This window comes from Trachemys scripta, chromosome 6 (genome assembly GCF_013100865.1).
Source record: "Trachemys scripta elegans isolate TJP31775 chromosome 6, CAS_Tse_1.0, whole genome shotgun sequence".
In the NCBI taxonomy this organism is placed as follows: Eukaryota; Metazoa; Chordata; order Testudines; family Emydidae; genus Trachemys; species Trachemys scripta.
In genome coordinates, this window is record NC_048303.1 from 41,767,724 (window position 1) to 41,791,157 (window position 23,434).

Genomic DNA, 23,434 nt, shown 5'->3' on the forward strand with positions numbered 1-23,434 from the left:
AGTCTCATCACATGACAATGACAGTTGAAACAAAGTATGTGTATGAGGTTATCTGGGTACATCTATAATTGTAGATCTAGAAGAGGAGCTCACCAAGAACAGAGTGCTGTGAGATACCCACTTATATGGGGAGAGGAGAAATCCAAATTCTTGGGGTAAAATCCTGGACCCATTGAAGTGAGTGGAGTTTCCCATAGACTTCAGAAGAGCCAAGATTTCACCACTGGTCTCAAAGGACTCAAATTAAATAAAGGCCCCATTTCACTTTACTGATGCATCATGTGGTTTGAAAGTTTTGAGGCAAAGGAAATAGGAATTTCTTTGTGGCACCCTCTAATCTTCATATATTGGGTATTAGTAGTAATATTCAGTGGCTTTCTGCTTTTAATGAATGGCAGATAGGAATTCATTTCGGTTCTAGATTCTTTTTCCTTCCAAGATCAGTTGGCCATTAGTATTTAATTTTTAAGTACACGTCAAAAAATCCTATATTCTCATCTCTCAATAGCTAACTTCAGTGCATTTCCTGCTAATCTTCCCTCCCCCACCTCCCATATGACATCATTCAGGGCAGGTAAAAGGCATATGTTATGCTCCATTTCTAATTGTAAGGAAGCAATTTGAATATAAATTGGGGATACCAGCAATCTCAGTTGTCACCTCTAGGTGATTATTTTGTCAGTATTAAGATCGGTATAATTCTGGAATTTGCATTAGCTACTAATTTTTTTCAGTATAGCTTTTGGACACACTATCAAAGTGGATTTAGGGCTTGTCACAAGCAAAAAGTTTGCCATAGCTATTCCACAGTAGCTCCCCAGGTGGACACCAGTCTTATTCTGCATAAGAGTGCCTTTGTGCCCTTTACCTTAAGGGCATTAAGCGGACCAGAGGATTAAGATAAATCCCATAAAGGCATTCTTAATGCAGAACAAAAGTGTCCACATGAGGAGCTAGTGCAGAGTGATTAGTGTGTTTTAATTCCCCACCCTAGCTTATTTCTCAGTCGCTTCCTCATGAAGACAAGCCCTTACTGTAATAGTTGCACAACAGCTTCTTAGTCCAAATGCAAGCCCTGATGCTGAACACTACAGATTTTTCTCAGATGAACAAACTAGAATTTATGAGCTATTGATGTCTGTAAATAGAGCAGTGTAACAGTGTACTGCATTTCAAATGACTGAGTTACCAAAGACTAGCTTCCATGGCCTCTTTCACCATCAAAGTTCAGATTTGGACTGAGATTTCTGATGCACCTTACACAATATAAGATCTTCAGGGTCCAATCTAAACTACCTCCCACCTGCATTTGGTCTACCCAACTCCTATAAAAACAACACTCATCCCACCTCAGATATATAGAGAGTAGAAAAGCTACAAGAGTAGATGGCGATCTGACATGGAAGGAGCACAAATAGGCAGGGGAGGTAGGGCATATCTGTGGTGCAGTCCCAGACTGCAGAGGGAGATGGAAAGAATAGATAGATTGAGCAGTGAGGAGGAGTTAGAGCAGGGGTGGGCAAAGTTTTTGGCCCAAGGGCCACATCTGGGTATGGAAATTGTATGGGGGACCATGAATGCTCACGAAATTGGGGGTTGAGGTGTGGGAGGGGGTGAGACCTCCGGTTGGGGGTGCGGGGTCTGGGGTGGGGCCAGAAATGAGGAGTTCAGGGTGCGGGAGGGGCTGGGGGGCGGGGAGGGGAGGGGAAGGGAAGGGCTGCAGGTGCAGGCTCTGAGGTAGGGGTGGGGATGAGGAGTTTGGGGTGCAGGAGGGTACTCTGGGCTGGAACCAAGGAGTTCGGCGGGTGGGAGGGGGCTCTGGGCTGAGGCAGGGAGTTGGGGTGCAGGGGGATGTGAGGGCTTTCACTGGGGGTGCGAGCTTTGGGGTGGGGCTGGGGATGAGGGGTTTGGGGTGCAGGAGGGTGCTCTGGGCTGGGACTGAGGGGTTTGGAGAATGGGAGGGGGCTCGGGGTGCAGGCTCTGGGCAGCGCTTACCCTCACTTAAAGCTAAGCAAAGATTAAGAATACTGTGCAATATCAGTTCAGCAGAACTATTTCAAAATCTTGGAACTTTGGTATGTTTCGATAGATCTGATGTGTTCCAGTGGGTGGGTTATTCCCAGTTTCACTTCTGTTTTGCTCTTCATTGAGACGTAAGCTGGAACAGCAACATTAGGCAGCAGTCTAGCTAGGAAACTGTTTCAGTGAAATCGTATGAGATTGGGTTCATTCATTGCACAACTGTCACATATGATCCTGATGTGCAAGAGCTCGTATCCTGTCTCCTTCCCAGAGGTACTCAATGTCATTCTGCTAGTTTGAGTCCCAGCACTAAATACAGGGCAGCACTCTAACAATGTACTTATGAAAAACTACCTAAACAAGTGTGAGCATTTTACTGGATAACTCCCAAAAGCTAGTAGTTTCAACAGGTGGGTTGTGGGTGGCTGGGTATGTTTGGAGTTGCTGGGACCTTGCTTACAAAGTTTTTGACAAACAGCTGCAAGTAGGATGGGACAAAACAGATACTGTAAGTATAGCAGTGCAGTAGGAGATTAATCACTCCATTGAGTCTAAGCTGGGAAGTTTCCAGCAGGCTGTATTTGACAGGCCCTTGTTAGAACTTTCATATGTTGATTTAGAATGATCTTTGCAAAACATTGGATTGTTCTCTGGAACTGCGGGGGTAGAGTCGAGCTTTTTTTTTTCTCTCTCTCTCTGCTAACATTTTCATCTTCTTTCTTTCCTCTAGGTGTGTGATGTAAAAGCAGTGGGCAGTCCTCAGGCCCTCCCCCACACTATTGTAACGTCATGTGCCAGTATGAATATTAACGCAGAAACACATACTTCAGTACTCAGCAACCAAAGGAGAAGCTAAACACTGAGAACAAATGACTGGAGTGCTTGCAAAACTTTGGGCAGCTAACTTCTTCTCCTCCTTCCCTGCTATTGTGAAACAGCTGGAAAAGCAGAACTGAAGCAGCATTTTTTGTGGATATTTTTTCTTTTTTTTATTTAATTTTTCCCCTTTGTTTTGGGTTTCAGACTCTCAAACTGCACTGACCGTAAGCACTGGACAGCAATATGTGTCATGTCATTGTAACTTGTCGCTCAATGCTGTGGACACTCCTGAGTATTGTCGTGGCTTTTGCAGAGCTCATAGCTTTCATGAGTGCAGATTGGCTAATTGGCAAAGCCAAGCCTGTGAGCTCCGAAGATATGGACAACAGGACAGGAGGCTCACAGGAGCCTTACCATCCAACTTTGGGCATCTATGGGCGTTGCACCAGAATCTCTCACATGCAGGTTTCCAAACGAGACACACTTTGTGGGCCCTATGCAGAGAACTTTAATGAGATTGCCAGTGGGTTCTGGCAGGCTACTGCTATTTTCCTAGCTGTGGGGATCATGATTCTCTGTGCTGTGGCATTTGTGTCTGTCTTTACTATGTGTGTGCAGAGTGTAATGAAGAAAAGTATTTTTAATGTCTGTGGGCTGCTACAAGGGATTGCAGGTAAGTGTGATTTGACAGCAACTGAAAACTTCCCCAACTATTTTATATATAACTCTTCCATATGCCAGTGTTTAGGAATTTGTCTTGTTTGAATAGCTAATCATCATGTAGGTGGATTAAGGATTGCACTGTGCCAAGGTGAACAGACCAAAGTTTCCTATATTGCTGTTCAAGTCTGTCTTCTGTCTGAAAAGTGTGTTCCAGTAACAAGGATTTCTCTCCTTAGCTTTGCCCTGTGGTGTTAGCAAACGCTGGCACCAACAATAGTGTGTCTGCCTCTCACTCCTTTAATGATTTTTCCATTAGTTCTGAAGGCACTTCTCTGTATCCATGTCTCTCTCACTTCGGGGTCGTGATGAGAGTAAATCCCAGGCATAGAGCTATATTTGCATGCACGGGCTTATCCAAGAACACAGTTTGACCCATGGTGCTTTCTGGAAATAAGACCCTTCTTCATTCATCAGGGAGTTCAGTTGCTTTTGAAGAGGTGATTTTACCTTTTCACTGCCTAAGTGATGGTCATTTGAACTGAACAAATGAAGTGGCTTCTGGTGACTTGTCATTTCTAAGTTTCCTGAGAAATCTGGTCAGATATTATTCAGTTTTATTGCATATTTCCTGGAGCGTAACAAAAATTCTGTGCAGTGAGATCAAAAAATGAATGCTAAATTCCTCCCTTTCCAATGGATGCTAGCTAGTAGTTCTGGGAGCTTTCATTGATAAGGAGTGTAAAAACTACTATCATGTGAAAGTTTTTGTATTATACACTCTGCTCTGATCATTTCAGGACAGAGGCTATCTTCAGATATAACCATAAAGACCTTCATGGATCTACTTGGGAGTCACCAGGGTGGCAGCAGGAAATAGGATATGTACAGAAGTCTTTTCTTCACCCTCTGGGCTGTGCTCTCAACCAGATATGTTCAAACCATAGAAAAGGGTTTTGTTCAAAAGAAGGTTGGCATTTCAAATTGATTCTCATTTTAGGCAGACCAGTTTGCCTGAATATAGTAAATGCCTATGTAGCCAAACAGTGTCCTGTTGGCTGCATGGTAAGAGGAGATGCAAGAGTGCAAGTTTAATTCTTTCTAAAGCTAATTATATGTTGTGCTCAGTTGCAGGCTAGTTTATGCCTAGTAGCAGGGTACATGGGAGTGTTGGGAGTGTGTAAAGAGCCTTCCCCTGGCTGCATGCAAATGAGCTCCAAGACGCTGTAAACATAGCTAGGACTCATGACTCCCCAAAATGGGGTGAGGAGAAGGTCAGGCCTGGCAGCAGCCAGCAGAGCTGTCTGAGTACAAGTGCAGCGCGCATTGCACCTCGAAGTGGGGTGCTGTAGTAGCTTCCCCTGCACTCCCTGGAGATCCAGAATAAAGGCATCATGCTTGCTTCAAACTACCCACAGTGTAAGGCTGTGCCCTCAAGGCACAATAGAGCCCTAAATTGGCTCTCAATTCACCTGTTTAGATGGTGGCATACAACTAGCAAAGGGATTTTTTTACAATGAAAACGGCACCTCTTTGGTCTGACCACTCCGTTTTGGAAATTCACCATCACAAATGCAAAAAATATACAGGTCTGAATGTCAGAGCTGTAGCATCTCGTTGTACGTTTTAGCTTTTTACCTTTTTTAATTGCCACTTATTTCAGAAATTAGCAGGTCAACTGTAATTTTGCTGGGCTGATATTCCCTTCGTTTTAAAATGAGGTGAATATTTGTAAAGATTCTAATTTCAAAACTAGTAGGAGGCAGATTCCTGAATCTTGAAAGACTGTTCTGGACTGGAGACCAGTTCTACTTGCCTCTGAAAAGGGAATATGAGAAAAATAATTGTATGTTTTATAATTGAACCAGCTATGCCTTTAGGAAGAACTATGGTTTCAAGAATTGAGTTATCTGATGGGTAAAGCATGTGTTAGGGAAGATGTCAGTCCCTCTTTTTGAAAAGTGCTATGAATGGAAGCACTTCCTTCTTATAGTGTAGATAAATCCACATAGCATGAACCAGGGTAATTGAAAGGTCACATTATTTAAACTGTTGCTATGGTAAAGGCCCATATAATTATTTGCAGCCAGCCATCTTGTGACTAGTGATTTGTTCTCTCAAGATTAATTTTACTAAATGCATTGCTGCTTTGTGCCGATAGTATTGCTGTATCTGGATGGCTGAAAATGTTTTGCTGATGACTTGTCGCAGCTGTGAGGTTTAATTTTCTCAATTCCTGATTTTGGAAAATATTTAACCAAATGGTTCAAGAAGGACAGCTGTGAGCATGGTTGAACTTTAAGTAACAGAATTTTAACAGTATTCCCACATCTAGAGTAATACTGCAGCTATCAAAGCTTGTAAAGGACAGCCATGCATGGTCCTGACTCCTTGTCTTAAGTTTTCTGATCTTTCAAATGTGATTCTGTAAAGAAGCAGGGGGAATAACGTTCATGAAGTAGCTTTGCTTTTCTCTGTGTGTGTGTGTGTGTGTGTGTGTGTGTGAGAGAGAGAGAGAGAGAGAGAGAGAGAGAGAAATTTGCAGTTATGTAGTACATCTTGTCTTCAAAGATGTGATGCTCTTACTTCAGGTTCCAACCACAGCACAAGCATTTACAGGAACTGAGGATCTAGCAGACGTAATCACATTTAAAATCTCTATATCTTTGCTACAAGGACTTAATGTAATTAAAACATTCTGCAAGTTAATTTATTCCTGGAATTCATCATGAAAAAAAACAATAATGGACACCGGATGTATCATTTCTGTCTAACATCTTAGGTTGTGACCTGGGAGTTGTCTGAGGTGAAATTGTAGATTACAAAAATGCATCTCTTCTGTTATGGCATTGGTTCAACTTCTGCCCTTGGACACATGTCTGGAGCTCCTGTTTAGGTCAGTGGGAGCCACACACATATCTAGTTTACAGAGAGTTTTTGTTTGTTGTAGACAATCAGAAGTATAAAGCTTAATAGAAAAAATCTGCTTCTTTAAAAAGGCCCTTTCAAAATTTTGGAATTCCTTTGTAGTGGAGTAAGTCTTTCAGCACTCACTTTTAAGACTAATTCCTTTTATTGTGGAAGTGCAGAAATATTAACTGGCAGTCTTAATTTTGTAAACATATCATGCCATCAAGAAACGAATCTGTCATCTGCTCCAAAGAGTGGAACCATATCATTAGATAAATAATTATCGCCTAGCATCTAGGAGACTGGACAAGCATTCATTTGAATGTCTTTGTGAAGCATGCAATCTATTTTTAAGGCAACTGAATCACTTGGAATGCTAGGGGCAAATGATGCACTGTTCTAAAATGCATATATTAATTGATAAGCAAATAATTCCAGGTAGATTGTCATAGTCACTATCAAGATGTAGGTAGTTAATTTTCAACAGTCCATGAGTCATATGTGCATATTATCGTCGTTTATTTATTTGTATTATGGTAGTGCTTAGAGGCCCCAATCAGGACCCCAGTGTGTTAAGCAGTGTATACACCCTTAAAGAAAACCTAATCCCTGCTGAAAAAGTTTACAATCTAAGTAGATTGTATTAATAAATCACCTTCCAATCCTGGCATTCATGTTTACTCCTTATTCTTGTGTCCTGATTGACACTGTAAATTGTTTAAAAAAGCAGAGCTTCCTACAGTGACATCAGACTTCTATCTCTGGTATAATTTAGTTCCATTATGAGATTGGTCATTATAAACTTTTTTTAAAATCAACCTTATAGGTATTAAAAAAAAAAAAAGTGAACTTTATGCTCTAAATAGATAGGCAGCACTGAGTCTGAATGCTAGGCAGATACTGTCCTACATTTATATGAATTTGGCTGAACAGGCATCTGCTCTAGTGATTTCAGACTGGTTTATGAATGTGTGGGCTGGGACTTAGAGACCTTCAGTGACACCCTATCCACATGTCAGAACAATGGGACCAGATTAGCAGCGTGAATAACTTGACATTATCTGAACTCTGAGACATCAGCAGGCCAAGTCTGTTTCCGTACAGGGAACAGCACAATGTCACTCTGACAGAGCTTTACAAATAAATAAAATGATGTTTCTTAATATATTGGAAAGGCAGTTTAATTTGTTACTTCCATTTGAATTATAACTGCCTTTCTTTGCTGAAACAAGAATATATTACCAGCCAGGCCTATTAAATGGATGATGTAGCCCACAGGTCCTAAAACCCTTTCATAGTGTGGACTGTATTTTTTTAGGGAGCCATCTTGGGGACTACCTTTTCTTGTCCTCCTCCCCTGCTGCCAAACTGGGACCCCCATTCTTCAAAATCTGTTCTCCACACCATTACATTCAAAGCCAATTCCACAACATATTATTTAACATTTACATTGCATTAGCAGCTAAGGCCCACAATCAGGTGGAGACTCCCATTGTGTTTGGCATTATACAAACATATAATAAATGATAGTCCCTGCCTCAAAAAGCTTAGCATCTAGAAGACAAGACATAACAGGTGCTGAACTAAACAAGCAGGCCCGGGTGGCAAGGGGCAGATGGGGTAACATAAATATAAGAGGATGTGCAAATTCTCAGCCTGTCAGTAGTAGTGATCACAGTTCTCCACTTACCAAGCCGTTATCAGGTTTGCAGTTTACCATCAGTTCCTCACCCTCCTCACAGTTTCCCTTACCCCAGAACAAATAAAAAAAAAATCTCCACTCCCAGAGGATTAATTTCCCCTCCACAATGAACATCAGTTTTCCCCAGTGATATTCAGTGCACACGTGGAATCAAATCCATTCCCCCCCAACTGAATCTCAGTTTGCTTCAAACAATTGTCCATCAGGTGACCTGGCCTCCTCCCACCAGAAGCACTTTCCAGGATCCCACTCCCCCATCACAAGTCCCCACCATGCTCCATCCCCTTTGTTCCCTTCAGTGTTCCCTCCCTCTAATCCTATCCTCTTCTCCAGCAGTCACATTTCTCCATGGTGCTTCTCCTATTCCCGCCACAGACCATGATTTAAGGCAGGAGTCTCAAACACGCGGCCCAGGGGGTTATTTTCCTCGGCCCGCGAGCTCCTCGCGCCCCCAGCCCCCCGCGTTTACCTAGAGTGGCTCAGGCCTGACGCGCAGCAGGGGCAGGGCAGGCTCCCTGCCTGTCTGCCTGCCCTGAGCCCCATGCTGCACCTTGCACTCTGATCCCCTGCCCTGAACCCCCTGCTCCACCCCGCACAGCTCCCCCCACCGCCCTGAGCCCCTGCCACACCCCTCTTGTACCCCCTGGGGGAAGGGAGGGGTGGGGATTTTGGGGAAGGGGTTGGAATGGGGGCAGGGAATGGGCAGGGCCTCATGGAAGGGGTTGAGTCGGGGCGGGGCCGAGGGCGGCACGGGGGGAGGTGTCAGTAATGCGGCCCTTGGGCCAATGTACTAGTTCTCATGTGGCCCTCGTCGTCATTTCAGTTTGAGACCCCTGATTTAAGGGCTCTCCGGAGCACAGTTTGGGAACTTCTGATCTAATCTTTTGTTAATAACAGTGATTTAGGGTGAATTTGTGCCTCTCTGGATTTCTCTTAAGAGGAAAAACTCTGTTTTTTCAATTGTCTGCATCTTGGTACAATAATCCCATTTCTGATTATTTTAGTAGCAGCTCTCTATCATCCATTTTAATATGTTATGACAGCACAGTTGGGTGCCCTCCACCCACAAGCTTTGCTATATCAGTTCCAGTTTCCTTAGCAAGCGTCTGTCCAGGCTCCATTTTTTCCAAAGCATGGCTGTTTTTAGCTGATGTAGTCAGGATGTAAACTAGTTGTTCGTTGTAGCTATACAAATTATGTCTCAGAAATTGCTGCTGTGGACTTCAAGAATGCAGGTGTACATCTGCCAAATCCAACATGTTACTCAGCTTTTAAACTATAGAACAAGAAAATCCTGTAACCTAGTGACAGGCAATTAAGAGCAAGCAAACTCTCTAACCTACATTTGAATCCAGCTGTGCATAACAGCATAATCACTGCTGCCGAAAATGATAGTGCTAGAATAACTCTTAGTGAGGTGATGTAATATGTTGGTTTTTGTTGAAAGCTTATAGACAGAATTTATTTTTGTTTTATGTATCTCCTATAGAGAAAGAGACAATCTTTTAGCATCTCTCCTTGTTGCCTCAGGAAAGTTTCAGACTTAAATATGTTCCCTCTTTCAATATATTTAATATAATATAAATATTGAAGTTAATTTAAATTCTTGTTAAACTGGCTTATTACATAAAATATAGTAAACATTTAAAAAAAACTTAAGTACTAAATGTGCTTGAATTTTAGTGCCAGACATACTAAATTCATATTGTGTGTCACACACACACACACACACACACACACACACACACACACACACACACACAGAGTTCAGCATGGACTTGAGGTTGTTAGGGGAGTGCAACAAGGGTCACTATTACATTCTCATGACAGATCAGTGATTTGGAGGAATAAATGTGCAGCCAATTGATGAAATGTGCTGATGACAGAAAATGGGTTGGGAAGGAGAAAGGAAGGTGCAGTCAGAATAAAGAGAGGAGATCAAAGTTCAGAATTAAACAGATTAGAAGTCTACTGAGATAAGCTGTTAATGCAATTTATTATACTGAAACCTAAAATAATCTGGCCATGGACAATCAATATTTCGTATGAATGCATAAAATGCTGTGACACTCCCCTAACCACCTCAGTCCACACTGAACAGTTTATGGGCACCAAAGTACCCTCTTTTATCTTTGATATCCAAGCTATTTTTATTGTTTATACAGTGCCATAAATGTGTATGATGCCTTATGGATAATTAACATTGGCATTTCCTGTAACAAAGAGCTTAATTATTTCTCCATTTACATGGACAGAAATTTTATAGGCACCTAAATGTAGGCACTCTTCAAAAAATTTCCCCACCCTGTTATTTTTCGAGGCATAGCCTGTCATTTTTTAGCACTCTTTAATGTGGCAAACCCACCCACGACTTGCATGAGCAACTAAAACCCCACAGTGCTGGAGGAGTTTGTGTGAGCATGTTTGCGTGACTGACTTGAAGTGGGACTTAAGCCCTACAACTTCTGCCCTCGTTCCCATTTGGGAGATTGTTCCCAGGGGAAGAGGAAGGCAAGCTGAACTTCATGCATTTGTGTGTGTGAGATGTGAACTGTTTGTGGCTGGGAGCTAAGGATGGATCTGGAATTGCATGTAGTGAATGGTGGAATCCAGATGTAGTCAGGACTGGATGTGTGCAGGGGAGTAGTAGAAATGGCTAGTTCTCTGGGAATTGTGGTGTGGCAGAGAGGTGTGATTGAGAACTACTGGGATACAGGATGGGAATTGGGAATTGCTGAGAAAGTTGAGAAGGAAGGAAGCAGGGGGTCAGTCAGAACTTGCTGCTGAGACAGGAGGATAAACAGAGGGAGTGGAAATGTACTGGACTTTCCTCTGGGGTTGGGAGGTAAACTGGAGGAAATAGGGTCTTGTAATGGAGTGGGGCTATTAGAACTTGCTGAGTAGCTGTGAAATGCATGATGGGAGCTGCTAGAGAGAATCTAAGGGAAGGAGCATTTTGGAATTATAGCGCTGGGTAGCCTAGAGTGATCAGAAGTTGTAAGTGGAGGTGGAAAATAAGCAGGCAGACTCTGCTGGGGGAAATAGGGACATGCTAGGGAGCAGGGAGGTAAGATATGGCATGGATTTGCCTGGATTCTTGCTACTTGTGGACTAATGGAAGCAGATGCTAGGCAAACGGGGTGGAGAAAAAGATGCAGTGTGTTGAAACAGAAGCAGCAATTCAGTTAAGTGGGTGCAGTAAGGTAACCAAACCCAGTAAACTTCTATTTGTTTTTACGAAAGTGTGGAAACACAGCCCAAACTTTTATTATTTTATTTTGAAAACAAGTGTTTCCTTCTAATATTCAGCCTACAATGTTTTGTCTAATGCCAGTGTTCTAAATTCTTCAAAAAACAAACAAACAAAATGTGTGTGTGGTGGGGAGGTGATATAGTGGAAATCCTGACAGAGCGTTAACTTCTATAGCATTCTGAATAGTGTGGTATAAGGCCTCCTCTAACTGACATGGCCAAATGCCAATGTGACAGCTAATACATACTTGGCTGCTGAAAGTTCAGACTCAGGGGACCACTGTGTGGAGGAAGGAGAGGGGGAATATGCCAAAGAAGGAAAGCTGTGCTAACGCTAAGTATATAACATGCTAAACAGCCAGTGAAGTAAAAGGTACAGTATGACTGACTTTAAAAGAAACATTGTATAAATATATCTCTATAAGAAACAGTTGTGCAGAGTTTGTTTGGACCAAGTTGTACATGGTCTGGTGTGATATAATGAAGATTTTCTCATATTAGGGATGTGTGTGTGTTGGTTGTTCTTTTATTATTTTTATAACAATTCAAATTTTTACAAAAGTAGATTTTTTGGTCATTGTGCCTCTTTCCATTTCAGTGATAAATGATGACAAATTGAAATAACAGGGAGGTTAATATGTTTAGGTATCCCAAACAAAATATAAGTTTGGGCAAATGGCACATGTGGGTGTAGAGGGGAGGCGGGCGTTGACAACTGAATTTGCGGGGCAGGAGGAGAGAGAAAGAAAAGGGTGTCCAACACTCCCCTCGCTTCCTTTTTAAGAATAAAACTAGGACATGGTGCAGTACAGGGCTGAGTGAAAGAGGAAAATTTACATATTGTTCTGCCTCCTTCTGGCTTTTTCTCTGTCATAGCCTTTTTACAGTATTTTTACTCTCTATCTGCAGCCCCATCGTCTTTATTTATGATAGGGGGAGGGATACCTCAGTGGTTTGAGCATTGGCCTGCTAAACCCAGGGTTGTGAGTTCAATCCTTGAGGGGGCCACTTAGGGATCTAGGGCAAAATCAATACTTGGTCCTGCTAGTGAAGGCAGGGGGCTGGATTCGATGACCTTTCAAGGTCCCTTCCAGTTCTAGGAGATAGGATATCTCCATTATTTAAAAAAAATTGTGTATTATATATACAATATGTAAACCCCCTGCTCAAAGTACTGCCTCTTTTTCCTGCTCTTGTCTCTTCCTCTGTCACTCCTGTCTGCTCCTTTTCTTATTTCTTCTCTTTCCTATGACACTCATCCTCTCCTCTTCATTTTTCTCCCTGGCTCTCCCCATCTGCCTCCCCACCACTCTCTTTGCCACACATTCACTCCTCACTCCATATGCTGTAGCAGTTCTTTCTGAGTCTGCTTCCTTTCTCCCACCACCCATAGTCAGGAACAAAAGGCTCTTTAGTCCATCTGTACCCAGCCACAATCTGGTATTCTTCAGGGAGGTGAGAGGCCTTGCTGCTGGGCCAGTAGCCACTTGGCTTTCCATGCGGCTGAGCTGCTTGAATGCTTGTTCTCACCACAGCATAGCATGGAGTCCGAGCAAGCTCTAATGGCACGTGGCTCTGAATGTGGGAAAGGGCTGGCTTGGTGTCTCATGTGATGGGGCCAACGCTGAGGTGTATTCTGGAGTGCAGGAGGAAATGTGGCAACACATGAAAGGCTGAAGTACCTGTTGTGAGTGTCACAAACTCAGCTGGCTGACAGGTCCTTCAAGTGACCAGAATCTGGAGGGGTTCAAAATAACTTGGATAAAAGAAACAGTAAAACCAACCAGGATACCAGGACATTCCTAGACCTACTAGAACTGGTGCTATTACAGCTCATGAGTTTTTATTTCAAAGACATCACTTCTATTAGGCTAGATTTCATGGTCAGTTCATTTCCGATGTTGCCAAGATATGCCTGTATGAACACACTGATTCTTTATTGAGGTTATAGTAACTCTTGGTGTGTCACTGGAGGCCCAGCAGATTATACGCTTTCAATCTTCACTAATTAAGTTTGGCAGTGACATTATTTTTTTTTTCACTCCTAGGAAATGTAGCTTGTAGGCTCTTTAATAGGATTGCATGGAGTGTTTTTTTCCATTGAATAACATTTTATCTTGCCGTGCATGAATACCAGATTCCATTATCTGTGCTGAAAGTCTCCAGTAGCCAGGCTAAAGGGGTAGTGGGGCACTTTTTAAAACCCTTGTTTTTTCTTCTAAGATTTTAGGTAATACAGTTCAGACTGCCCCCTTTTAAACATTAGGACAAGCATAATAGAATAGTGAGTTTCACTTCCAGATCTCAGAGGGTTACGTCTACGCTGGAATAAAAGATCCATGGCACGGCCATGGTTGGCCCAAGTCAGCTGATTCAGGCTCATGGGAATTGGGATGTAGGGCTAACATTGCCGTGTAGACATTCAGTCTCCAGCCTGAGCCCAAGTGTCTACACACCAATTTTACAGCACCGGAGACCGAGTCCTGCGAGCCTGAGTCAGCTGACCCGGGCCAACCGCAGGTGTTTAATTGCTGCGTAGATGTAGCCGTAGTCTAACCTGTTGTAACACATAGGGTGCAAACACTGCAGGGGACTATTTAAACTATAAATTTAGTTTATAACCACTGAAGATTTTTCATCGAAATTAAAAACAAGAAATAGTTTAGAGCATCTCTGTTAGCTCTGAGGGCCTGACTGTCATTTAGTTGCTCTGTTCTTGCTCTTGGTATAGGAATGGCAAGTGGCAGTGGGAGGAAACAATGGGGCTTTGAGCCACCTTTATTCTTCTCATAGTCTGGGCCCTCACTCCTCGATGACTGGTAAGGCAGCCTCAGCTGGTACAGCTTACACTCTGCTTCCCCTCTCCATACTCCCTCCTTCTGTCTGTCTGTCTCTCCTCCCACCCCACTCTGTGGCTAGAAGGTGGGCTGAAGAAGAGCTACTCCAGGAGCTGTGTACCAGTGAAGGAACCTCCTTATAGAGGAGGAACAGAATACTCCTGGGGTTCTGTTTGGACCCATTTTACCAGGGGTCGGCAACTTTTCAGAAGTGGTGTGCCGAGTCTTCATTTATTCACTCTGATGTAAGGTTTCGTGTGCCAGTAATACATTTTAACGTTTTTAGAAGGTCTCTTTCTATAAGTCTATAATATAGAACTAAACTATTGTTGTATGTAAAGTAAATTAAGGTTTTGAAAATGTTTAAGAAGCTTAATTTAAAATTAAATTAAATTAAATTGCAGAGCCCCCCGGACCAGTGGCCAGGACCTGGGCAGCGTGAGTGCCGCTGAAAATCAGCTCGCGTGCCGCCTTTGGCACGCGTCATAGGTTGCCTACCCCTGCACTTTACACTACTAGTGCTGTGTCACAGGGCCATTTCACAATAGAGAACCAACCCATAGGCCTTCTACATTTTTTAAGAAAACCAAAATGTTGATTTAGCCATCCCTAAGTAGCATGACAGGCATGTGCTTTTTCACTTTTCAAATGAGCAGGATACAACTTGTATATGCTAGTCAGGGGGCTGGCATGCACCAGTGTTGCAATGGTGGGAAGGGTTATATCTAGTGTTGTGAAACAGCTGTTGTTGCTTTCCTTTGCGTCTTCTATGGACAGAATAATTCAGGAAAACAACAAGGAGTCCGGTGGCACCTTAAAGATTAACAGATTTATTTGGGCATAAACTTTCATGGATAAAAAAACCACTTCTTCAGATGCCTGGAGTGAAAATTACAGATGCAGGCATTATATAATGACACTTGAAGAGAAGGGAGTTACCTCACAAGTGTAGAACCAGTGTTGACAGGGCCAATTCGATCAGGGTGGATTTAGTCCACTCCCAATAATAGATGAGGAGGTGTCAATTCCAGGAGAGGCAAAGCTGCTTTTGTAATGAGCCAGCCACTCCCAGTCCCTATTCAAGCCCAAATCAATGGTGTTAAACTTGTAAATAAATTTTAGTTCTGCTGTTTCACTTTGAAGTTTTTTTGTTCAAGTATGGCTACTTTTAAATCTGTTCTAGAATGTCCAGGAAGATTGAAGTGTTCTCCTACTGGCTTTTGTATGTTGCCATTCCTGATGTCCAATTTGTGTCCATTTATTCTTTTGCATAGGGACTGTCCGGTTTGGCCAATGTACATGGCAGAGGGGCATTGCTGGCACATGATGGCATATATAACATTAGTAGACGTGCAGGTGAATGAGCCTCCGATGGTGTGGTTGATGTGATTGGGTCCTCTGATGGTGTCGCTAGAGTAGATATGAGGACAGAGTAGACAACAAGGTTTGCTACAGGGATTGGTTCCTGGGTTAGTGTTTCTGTGGTGTGGTGTGTAGTTGCTGGCGAGTATTTGCTTCAGGTTGTGGGGCTGTCTGTAAGCGAGGACTGGCCTGTCTCCCAAGGTCTGTGTGAGGGATCGTTTTCCAGGATAGGTTGTAGAATAATTCAGGTTGACTTGTGGTCAGAGAGCCTGTATTTCCACTCATAACTAAAGAACATCCCGAATCTATCATCCGCAGTACAAACTGAATGTTTAGGTACTAATTTATCACAGATTTGTATGGCAAAATAGTACTTAATGGCAGCAGACAGCACTCTACTTATTCTCAAGGCTTCTTAATCTTTAAAAATGTTGAATGCTCCATTTTGCCCCAGTAGGTCAGAGTGAAAACTGACCTAAAATGGAGACTGGTGGCTAAATTAGTGTTTGTGTCTACACTGTTGTGCAGGAGATGTGGGTCACAATCCTCTCCTTGTATTCCTTCCTGTGTTGCCATGGGCTGGCAAGATTGTGGGGGGGGAGGGGGGGAGGGAGCATATTCAGCTTATGAAGAGAAAAGCTGGAATGCTTTGAGTTGTTCAGTAGCAACAACTCCTACTAATTAAGGAACTGAGTTGATAGTTTCAAAGACATCCCAGCAGGTTCTCCATGGGAAGGAGGGTAAGATACCTATGTTGTCAGGATCTCAAGAGGAACTTGTGAAGCAAGAGAAAGTTTAAATCCTTAAAAAGAAGAACAGGAGTACTTGTGGCACCTTAAATCCTTAGGGTTCCACTCCCATGAAAAGGGTTGGAATGAATAAGGGGAAATTAGTAGTAGTGGTGGTAGGAGTATTTCATTATTATTTATACAGTGTCCAAGTCATACATAGCACTTAATACATTTTTTTTTTGTATTGCTGAAATCTTGTAAACTCTTCAGTTTTCATGGATGTGATGTTTAATCTTGACTGTACCAGCAGGGCTACCACTCTCACTGAACCACTCTGAAGCGCAGCAAGGCTGGTCCACACATCCAATCACTTCTGCAACCCGTGAGAGGGGTTGGGTTTTTTTTTTTATCATCCGTTTGCTTCCAATTTTCTTCCCCTCAATTAACAGGGAGTCTAACCACAGTGTTAAAAGATGATAGAGAGTGGGTGCTTATGCACACCTTTATTGTTAAAAGAAGGGTTGCAGGCCACTAAACAAGTGTGACAGAGAAGAGTGTTACATTGTACCAGTAGCCAAAGCTATGCAGGCAGCACCTGCCTTGCTGTCATTCTGTCAAAAGAACCCACATGGAGGGTTACAAGCACTCTGATTTACTTTAGTTTCATTTAGTAGTGGCAGTGCATATTTCATTCCCATAGTAGCCTGGTTATTCGCCTTCTCTTCCATCTCTCACACACACACCAGTCCCAACACCATTTCTGCATCTGTCACCCTCCTACCAACCTATTTCTGTTTTGAATGATTAGAAAGCTTACACAGATTTGGTTCTAAATAAAGAAAAACTTGCCATATTCACAATAAAGGGGTAGTCTTCATGAACAAAAGGATTAGCTTAGTTAGGACTGAAAGTTAAGAGAGTTTATTCTCTTGGTCAGTCTGTTTTGAAGAGGGAACTGTGAAGGAATTTCTTTTTCTTCTGAGAGTCACATAGACCCCTTTGGAAAGGTATTTTGGAAACACAGTCTAAGCAGTTTTGAGAATTTGCCTGGCTACCATTTTAAACATTTCAATCTCTTGTCTCAGGTGGAAGCTGTTCCAGATGTATTTGTATCTGCATGTGGCTCCACTAGTCTGGAATTAATGAGTGGGTCTCTCCTTCCTATCACTCCAGTAGGCTGAGCAATCTGCTGAGTAGCATTTTGCATAGCGGCTTCCACTTCAACCGTCCTGTTTCCTAAGTCTCCTGTCTCCACTCTGCTTTTGTAAGCCTGAGTTCAGTTTTATGGTTTAAATGGACACTGTCAATGTGGGGTTTTTTTACATTGACTGAGTCTTTGAAATTGTTATGGTTTTTTTTATTTCCCTATTTTATGTTTAGAAGGATCTTTTGATGATTAACATCACCAAAGGTGTTCAGGCTCGGGGCTCCTCATACTCTCCCCTTTCTCATTGTCCAGTGTCCTCACACCTGCCTGCTTCTTAGTGTCTGTCCACTTGGTTTCAATTCTGCTGCTGCTGTTACCAGTGAACACCTTCCTGCAGACCTGGAGAATGTAGGCACCAGGAACAAAATAGTGACACCGACTATATGCAAAGTGGTGTCAATTACACAAATGCATTTGGGGCATAAGCGCCGACTTCTGCTGGTGCCAGTAGGTGCTTGACCCCCCTCCACCCCTGCCCTGGCCCGCCCCCATTCCAACTCTGCCCCCTCCCTGCCCCTATTCCAACCCCTTCCCCAAATCCCCACCTAAGCCCCACCTCCTCCCCTGAGTGCACTGCGTTCCCTCCCTCCCAGAGCTTGTTACGCCCCAAAACAGCTGTTTTGCAGTGGCAAGCACTGGGAGATAGGAAGAGAAGCGGGGCGGCGTGCTCAGGAGAGGAGGCAGGGTGGGGAGGGGAGCTTGGCTGCTGGTGGGTGCAGAGCACCCACCAATTTTTCCCCCTGGGTGCTCTACCCCAGGAGCACCCACGGAGTCAGCACCTATAATTGTGGGGTGGGAGTGGGAATAATTTCTCCCCTCTAATCTCTGTCAGTTACAATAAATGTAGGGGTTGTGGGTAACAGTAACAGTTACAACATTTTCAGAAAGAAACGCCATTTTCCAAGTCTCTTTAATTTGCTGACGGAACATGGTGAAACCCTTCAGGGAAAATGCTGCAATGGTCTGTCTACACAAAAGTCTTAGGCCTTGGCTACACTTGCAAGTTACAGCGCTGTAAAGCCTCCCCCAGCGCTGTAACTCACTCCCCGTCCACACTGGCAGGGCACTTACAGTGCTGCAGGTACTCCACATCTCCGAGAGGAATAACAGCTGCAGGGGAGTGGCTACGACTCATGGGTGTGAGTGTAAACGCTTGCAGTGCTGTACTAATCAGCTCGTCAAGTGGCCAATCCTATCCATTGTTGTGACTGGCTGCAGGAATGCGGAAGCACCGGTTTCAAAGCTCATACCACAGAGAAAAGCAAACAGTTTGCAGCTTGCTTTGAGTGAGTAAATGAATGAGCAGGGGGCCGGGAGTTTGGAACTTGCAAAATAGAGAGCTAACATGCTCCAAAAAGCACTCTCTCTCCCTCCACACTCCCTGTCACAATCCACCCCACCCCACCCCCGTTTTGAAAAGCACATTGCAGCCACATGAATGCTGGGATAGCTGCCCATAATGCACTGCTCCCATCACAGCTGCAAATGTTGCAAGTGTGGCCACACCACTGCGCTGGCACCTGTCAGTGTGGACAGACTGCAGCGCTTTTCCCTACTCAGCTGTACAAAGACAGGTTTACCTCACAGCGCTGTACAGCTGCAAGTGTAGCCAAGGCCTTAGTCTGGATTTGGAACAGAATTAAAATACAAACAATAGCAGGATCCTTCTTACAGCCTAGTTTTCTCTCTAGATTCAGAGAGATCTGCTGTGCACAAAAGTCTGAGGGACTGGTTATTTCACAGTGTTCCAGGTAATTTAGGTTTCAGAGTAGCAGCCGTGTTAGTCTGTATCCGCAAAAAGAACAGGAGTACTTGTGGCACCTTAGAGACTAACAAATTTATTAGAGCATAAGCTTTCGTGGACTACAGCCCACTTCTATATGAAGTAGTCCACGAAAGCTTATGCTCTAATAAATTTGTTAGTCTCTAAGGTGCCACAAGTACTCCTGTTCTTTTTCCAGGTAATTTAGCTTATGTTTCTTCTCATTAAGAATCTTCATTCAGGGCTTGGAATACTGTAAGGCTTTGTCCAGTAATTCTCCACCTTTTTCCTCTCAGATTTGGATTTCTGTGACTGAGTTCACCAGTCTCAGAGCCCACACAGTTTGATAGAATCAGCTTAAAATATAAGTGGATCATTTATAAAATATAATTGAGGAAGTATTGTCTAGAGCCAGAGCTGCTGAGAAGGAGGCTATACTGCAAATTCCCTGTCAGTTGACTGCTCAGTACCTAAGTGATTAGCAGGAGCAGAAGACCTTGTTAATTGCAGGTTGGTGGAATCCTTCACAGACATTGTTTGTGTTGGAAAACCCAATGTGTCTGTGAAAAAGAAGTCCGGATGCCTGGTCTCTTAGGGCTAAATTGAGATTGCTGCTTTGTGCATGTATTCCAGATAGAAAAACATCCAGATGTTTGCCATTTATGTTTTGACAGAATGGAAGTGTGACATTGAGTAATGGAGGCAAGTTTACTTTTTCTAGTTGGTTAAATGCCTTTGGGGCTAGAGGTCTAATCTCCCATCGGTATGCAGGGGATGAATGCAGTCAATACCATTAGTGCTGATGGAACCTACCTGCATAAATTCCCCCATGCTTTTATGGGAGAATGATCCCCTCACACATTCTTACTCTTTTTTTCCTCCTCCTCTTTTTAAATAATGCAGTAGTGTATCTCTGTTCCTTGGGAACTTGCTACATTGCCACCTCATTGATCACATCTGGTTAATTTCCTGTTTCTTCAAGTTCAGAGATTTTTCACAATTTCTTTAGGGAATGAGAAGATAGTTTCAGGATTTGCAATGGAAATTGGCTTTGTTAATATACACTGTGTTTAATATAGCACAACAGCAGCTGCATGGGAGACTCTGTCAGAACTAAATAGTGCGCCTCCACTTATCCAAATAAACAGCAGGGTAACTACATTCCTAAGGGGTTGTTTTCCAAGGTCAGGCCAGGGGATCTGCTTTACGTCACCAAAAAAAAAAGCGGCTGTTCTGCTGCAGCTCAGATCTTACCCCAAATGCTGACTAGCACACACTGTGACAAATTAATGCTGAAGTTTGTTAATCAAATTGCTGTTTTTCCACAATGGTAGCCTGCATCACCCTACTGAACTGCATCAAAACCCTGCGTAACAAGCTTATCACAGTTTGTGTGTCTTCAGGACAAAAAAAATTCTTAATCAAAGGAGAAGGGGGGAGGGGGAAGACTGCAATACTAATCTGCAAAGCATTGCTATGTCTTTTTCAAGAGATTCATTTTCACAAAAATAAATTTTGCTTTGTGGGTACTGGTAATTTTATGCAGCAACCTAGGGGTTTTTGTGTTCTGAGGTGGGGTAGAGTGTTTGCTTTTACATCATCCAGATATAGAAGGGTTGATGTTTACATGATGTTAGACTACAGTATATTTTCTGAGTAGAAGCAATCTAAATAATGAAGTGGCCTTTTCCACTTTTTAAGGCTTCTTTTGGAAGCCAGAGATTTTGAGTTTGATAAGCAAGTGTTATTCAGGCAGAGTTGCTAATATTCCCCAATTAAGTATAAGGCAGTATTCTTTGTTGAAATAAACTTAGAGTCTTAAATCAGAGCTTTCATTGTATATGCACAGGTTTCCTGGCCATGGTGCGAGAGAGTATTGTACCTTTGAGCTTTCTAGTTTTGTTTGTAGTCATCTTGCTGGTTTATGACATCCCAACGGGAGGGTGACACGAAGTTGGCAAATAATAACAGAAAAGACATTTGAGGAAAGAAAATTTGTATACAGTTTTTTAAACAAGGGGATTAAAAATATGGTATGAAATAGTAACTGAGACAGACACATTTTTTCTTGCAAACCTACATGAGCAGAGGCAGTTTGGATGTCAACTTGAAGCTGTAAATTATCACAAGAACACAAGGCTTTTTCAGGGGAAACTCAGCTTCAGAATGGGAATAAGTTTTTACTTTCCAGAATTACATGCTGTGCTCTGTATCTTGGAGACTGGCGGCTATACAAATACACTAGGATAAGGGTAAGTAGCTGATTTTTTAAAAAATCATCGTTAATATTTACTCAGTCTTGTAGCCAGGTCAGTCTTGGTGTGAAGGAGTGGAGATCATTGTTACTTGATTTGATTATGCTGCCATAAAATTATACAACTGAAATATGAGCTTTGTTCTTCTATGACTTACAAATATTTAAATGCTTTAATATTATTTATTGAGTTTGCTCATAAATCTGTATAATGCAGACTTAAAATTTAATTGAAGCCAAATTCCAAAATTTCAGGGTTAGAACAGTTTAGTCTATTCAGAGAGGGCAGATTTAGACAACAAACCAAAAGCCTATGCTAGGATGCCCTCTTTTGTTGTTTGCTTATAAGTCTGTAAATGTATGCTAGACTCACCTTTAGAACACCTTTTTAAAAATTTGCTTTAAAATTCAGTTTAAATACTTTACTAAAAAAGTTTCACTCATATAGTTTTTTAAAACAGGGCTGCTGTTAGAGGGTTTAGATAAAAGGGCTCTGCTAGTTTGAAAGTTAATGCTGTTTTTACTGATACTCCCTATGATGTATCTCAAGCTGCTAAAAATTTTCCAGCTGATAGATATGTTTTAAGTGCAACTTGTGTGCTTATGAATCTGTGGTTCGGAAACAGCACTGTACACTTTGAAAGTACTATTAGATACTAACAACCAGGAGTCGTGGACTGAAATCCTGTGCCTAGGTACTATGGTGCTAGGCTCCCTAGAGATATGTATAGAGCTGGAGAGCATTCTCAGGGTGATATGCTGAGGTTGGGGAGGAAAGAAGGGTTTTATTTATGACTTTACATAGAAATAGCTACATTTTCTGGCTGGCAGTGCTCTCGGGTGGAAGAGTTATGGCAACAGCAGATAGATTCTGGCACAGGTACCGAGGAAGGCACAGGTTTGACTTGTGACCTAAGCCAGGCTTAATAAGCTTGGAACTCTGGCTGCATCTGCTCTCATATTGTGGAGTATCTTTGGTGGAGATCCTCTGACCAGACTGACTTCCTCCAGTACAAATTTATTCTTTCCTCCTCCAGTTTTGCCATTTCCTTAGCTAAGCCACTCTACATCTCCAACTTTATTAAATCCCATGTCTTCAATCTCAGCCACGTTTTCACGATCTGTGACTCTCTCCTAAGACTCGGCCATGCTCCTATCTTCATTTCTTTCTCCACATAAGATCTCGCCAATTTCTTCCAAGAGAAAACTCACAAAATATTATGTGACCTTCCCTCTCCCCTGAGCTCGCCTTCCTTTCCCATCCTACAATTTTCTGGGCATCATCTTTGACTCAGACCTCTTTCTAGGTCCTCACATTCGTACTATATCTAAATCTTGCTGATTCTTTCTGCGTAACATCTTATATACAGCTTTTCCTATCCATTCACACAGCTAAAACTCTCAACAAAGTACCCGTCTCAGTCACTGCAACGTCCTTTTCTCTGGCCTTAACAAATGCAATCTTTCCTTATTCATATCCATTCAGAATTCTGCTGCAAACATCATTTTCCTAACCCGTCACTTTGACAATCTCATCCTTCTCTTTGCATCCCTCCAGTGGCTACTTATATAAGCTATTTATGTTTGATTTCAAGGGCCATCACAGCCTGTCCCCGCTCTACCTACCATCTCACTATCAATATGTCAACTCCTGCCTCTGATTAGCCCATGATAGCAGCCTTCATGCCCACTTGTTAAATTTTCAGACACCATTGTGCTCTCATAGGCGTGCGCAGCCCATTTCATTAGGGTGTGCACCCAGGGAGCCCCGCCCCAGCCCCGCACCCACCCACTCCCTCCTACTTCCCTCTGACTTCCCCCCTGAGAACTCCCAAACCCCCCACTCCTTGTCCCCTGACTACCCCCTCCTGGACGCTTGCCCCTAACTGCCCCCCAGCACCCCACCCCCTACCTAA

The 23,434-nt window shown here is 42.8% G+C and overlaps 1 protein-coding gene across 7 annotated transcripts in view; it reads left to right on the top strand.

The window, feature by feature from the left end:
- Nucleotides 1-23,434, top strand: part of LHFPL2 (LHFPL tetraspan subfamily member 2) — a 203,305-nt gene that overhangs the window by 162,243 nt on the left and 17,628 nt on the right. For all 7 annotated transcript variants that reach the window (XM_034773522.1, XM_034773526.1, XM_034773524.1 and 4 more), the window contains one exon: nucleotides 2,753-3,514. In XM_034773522.1, coding sequence (XP_034629413.1) covers nucleotides 3,085-3,514 — 430 coding nt within the window. In that variant the 5' untranslated portion in view covers nucleotides 2,753-3,084. The remainder of the gene's footprint in view (nucleotides 1-2,752; nucleotides 3,515-23,434) is intronic.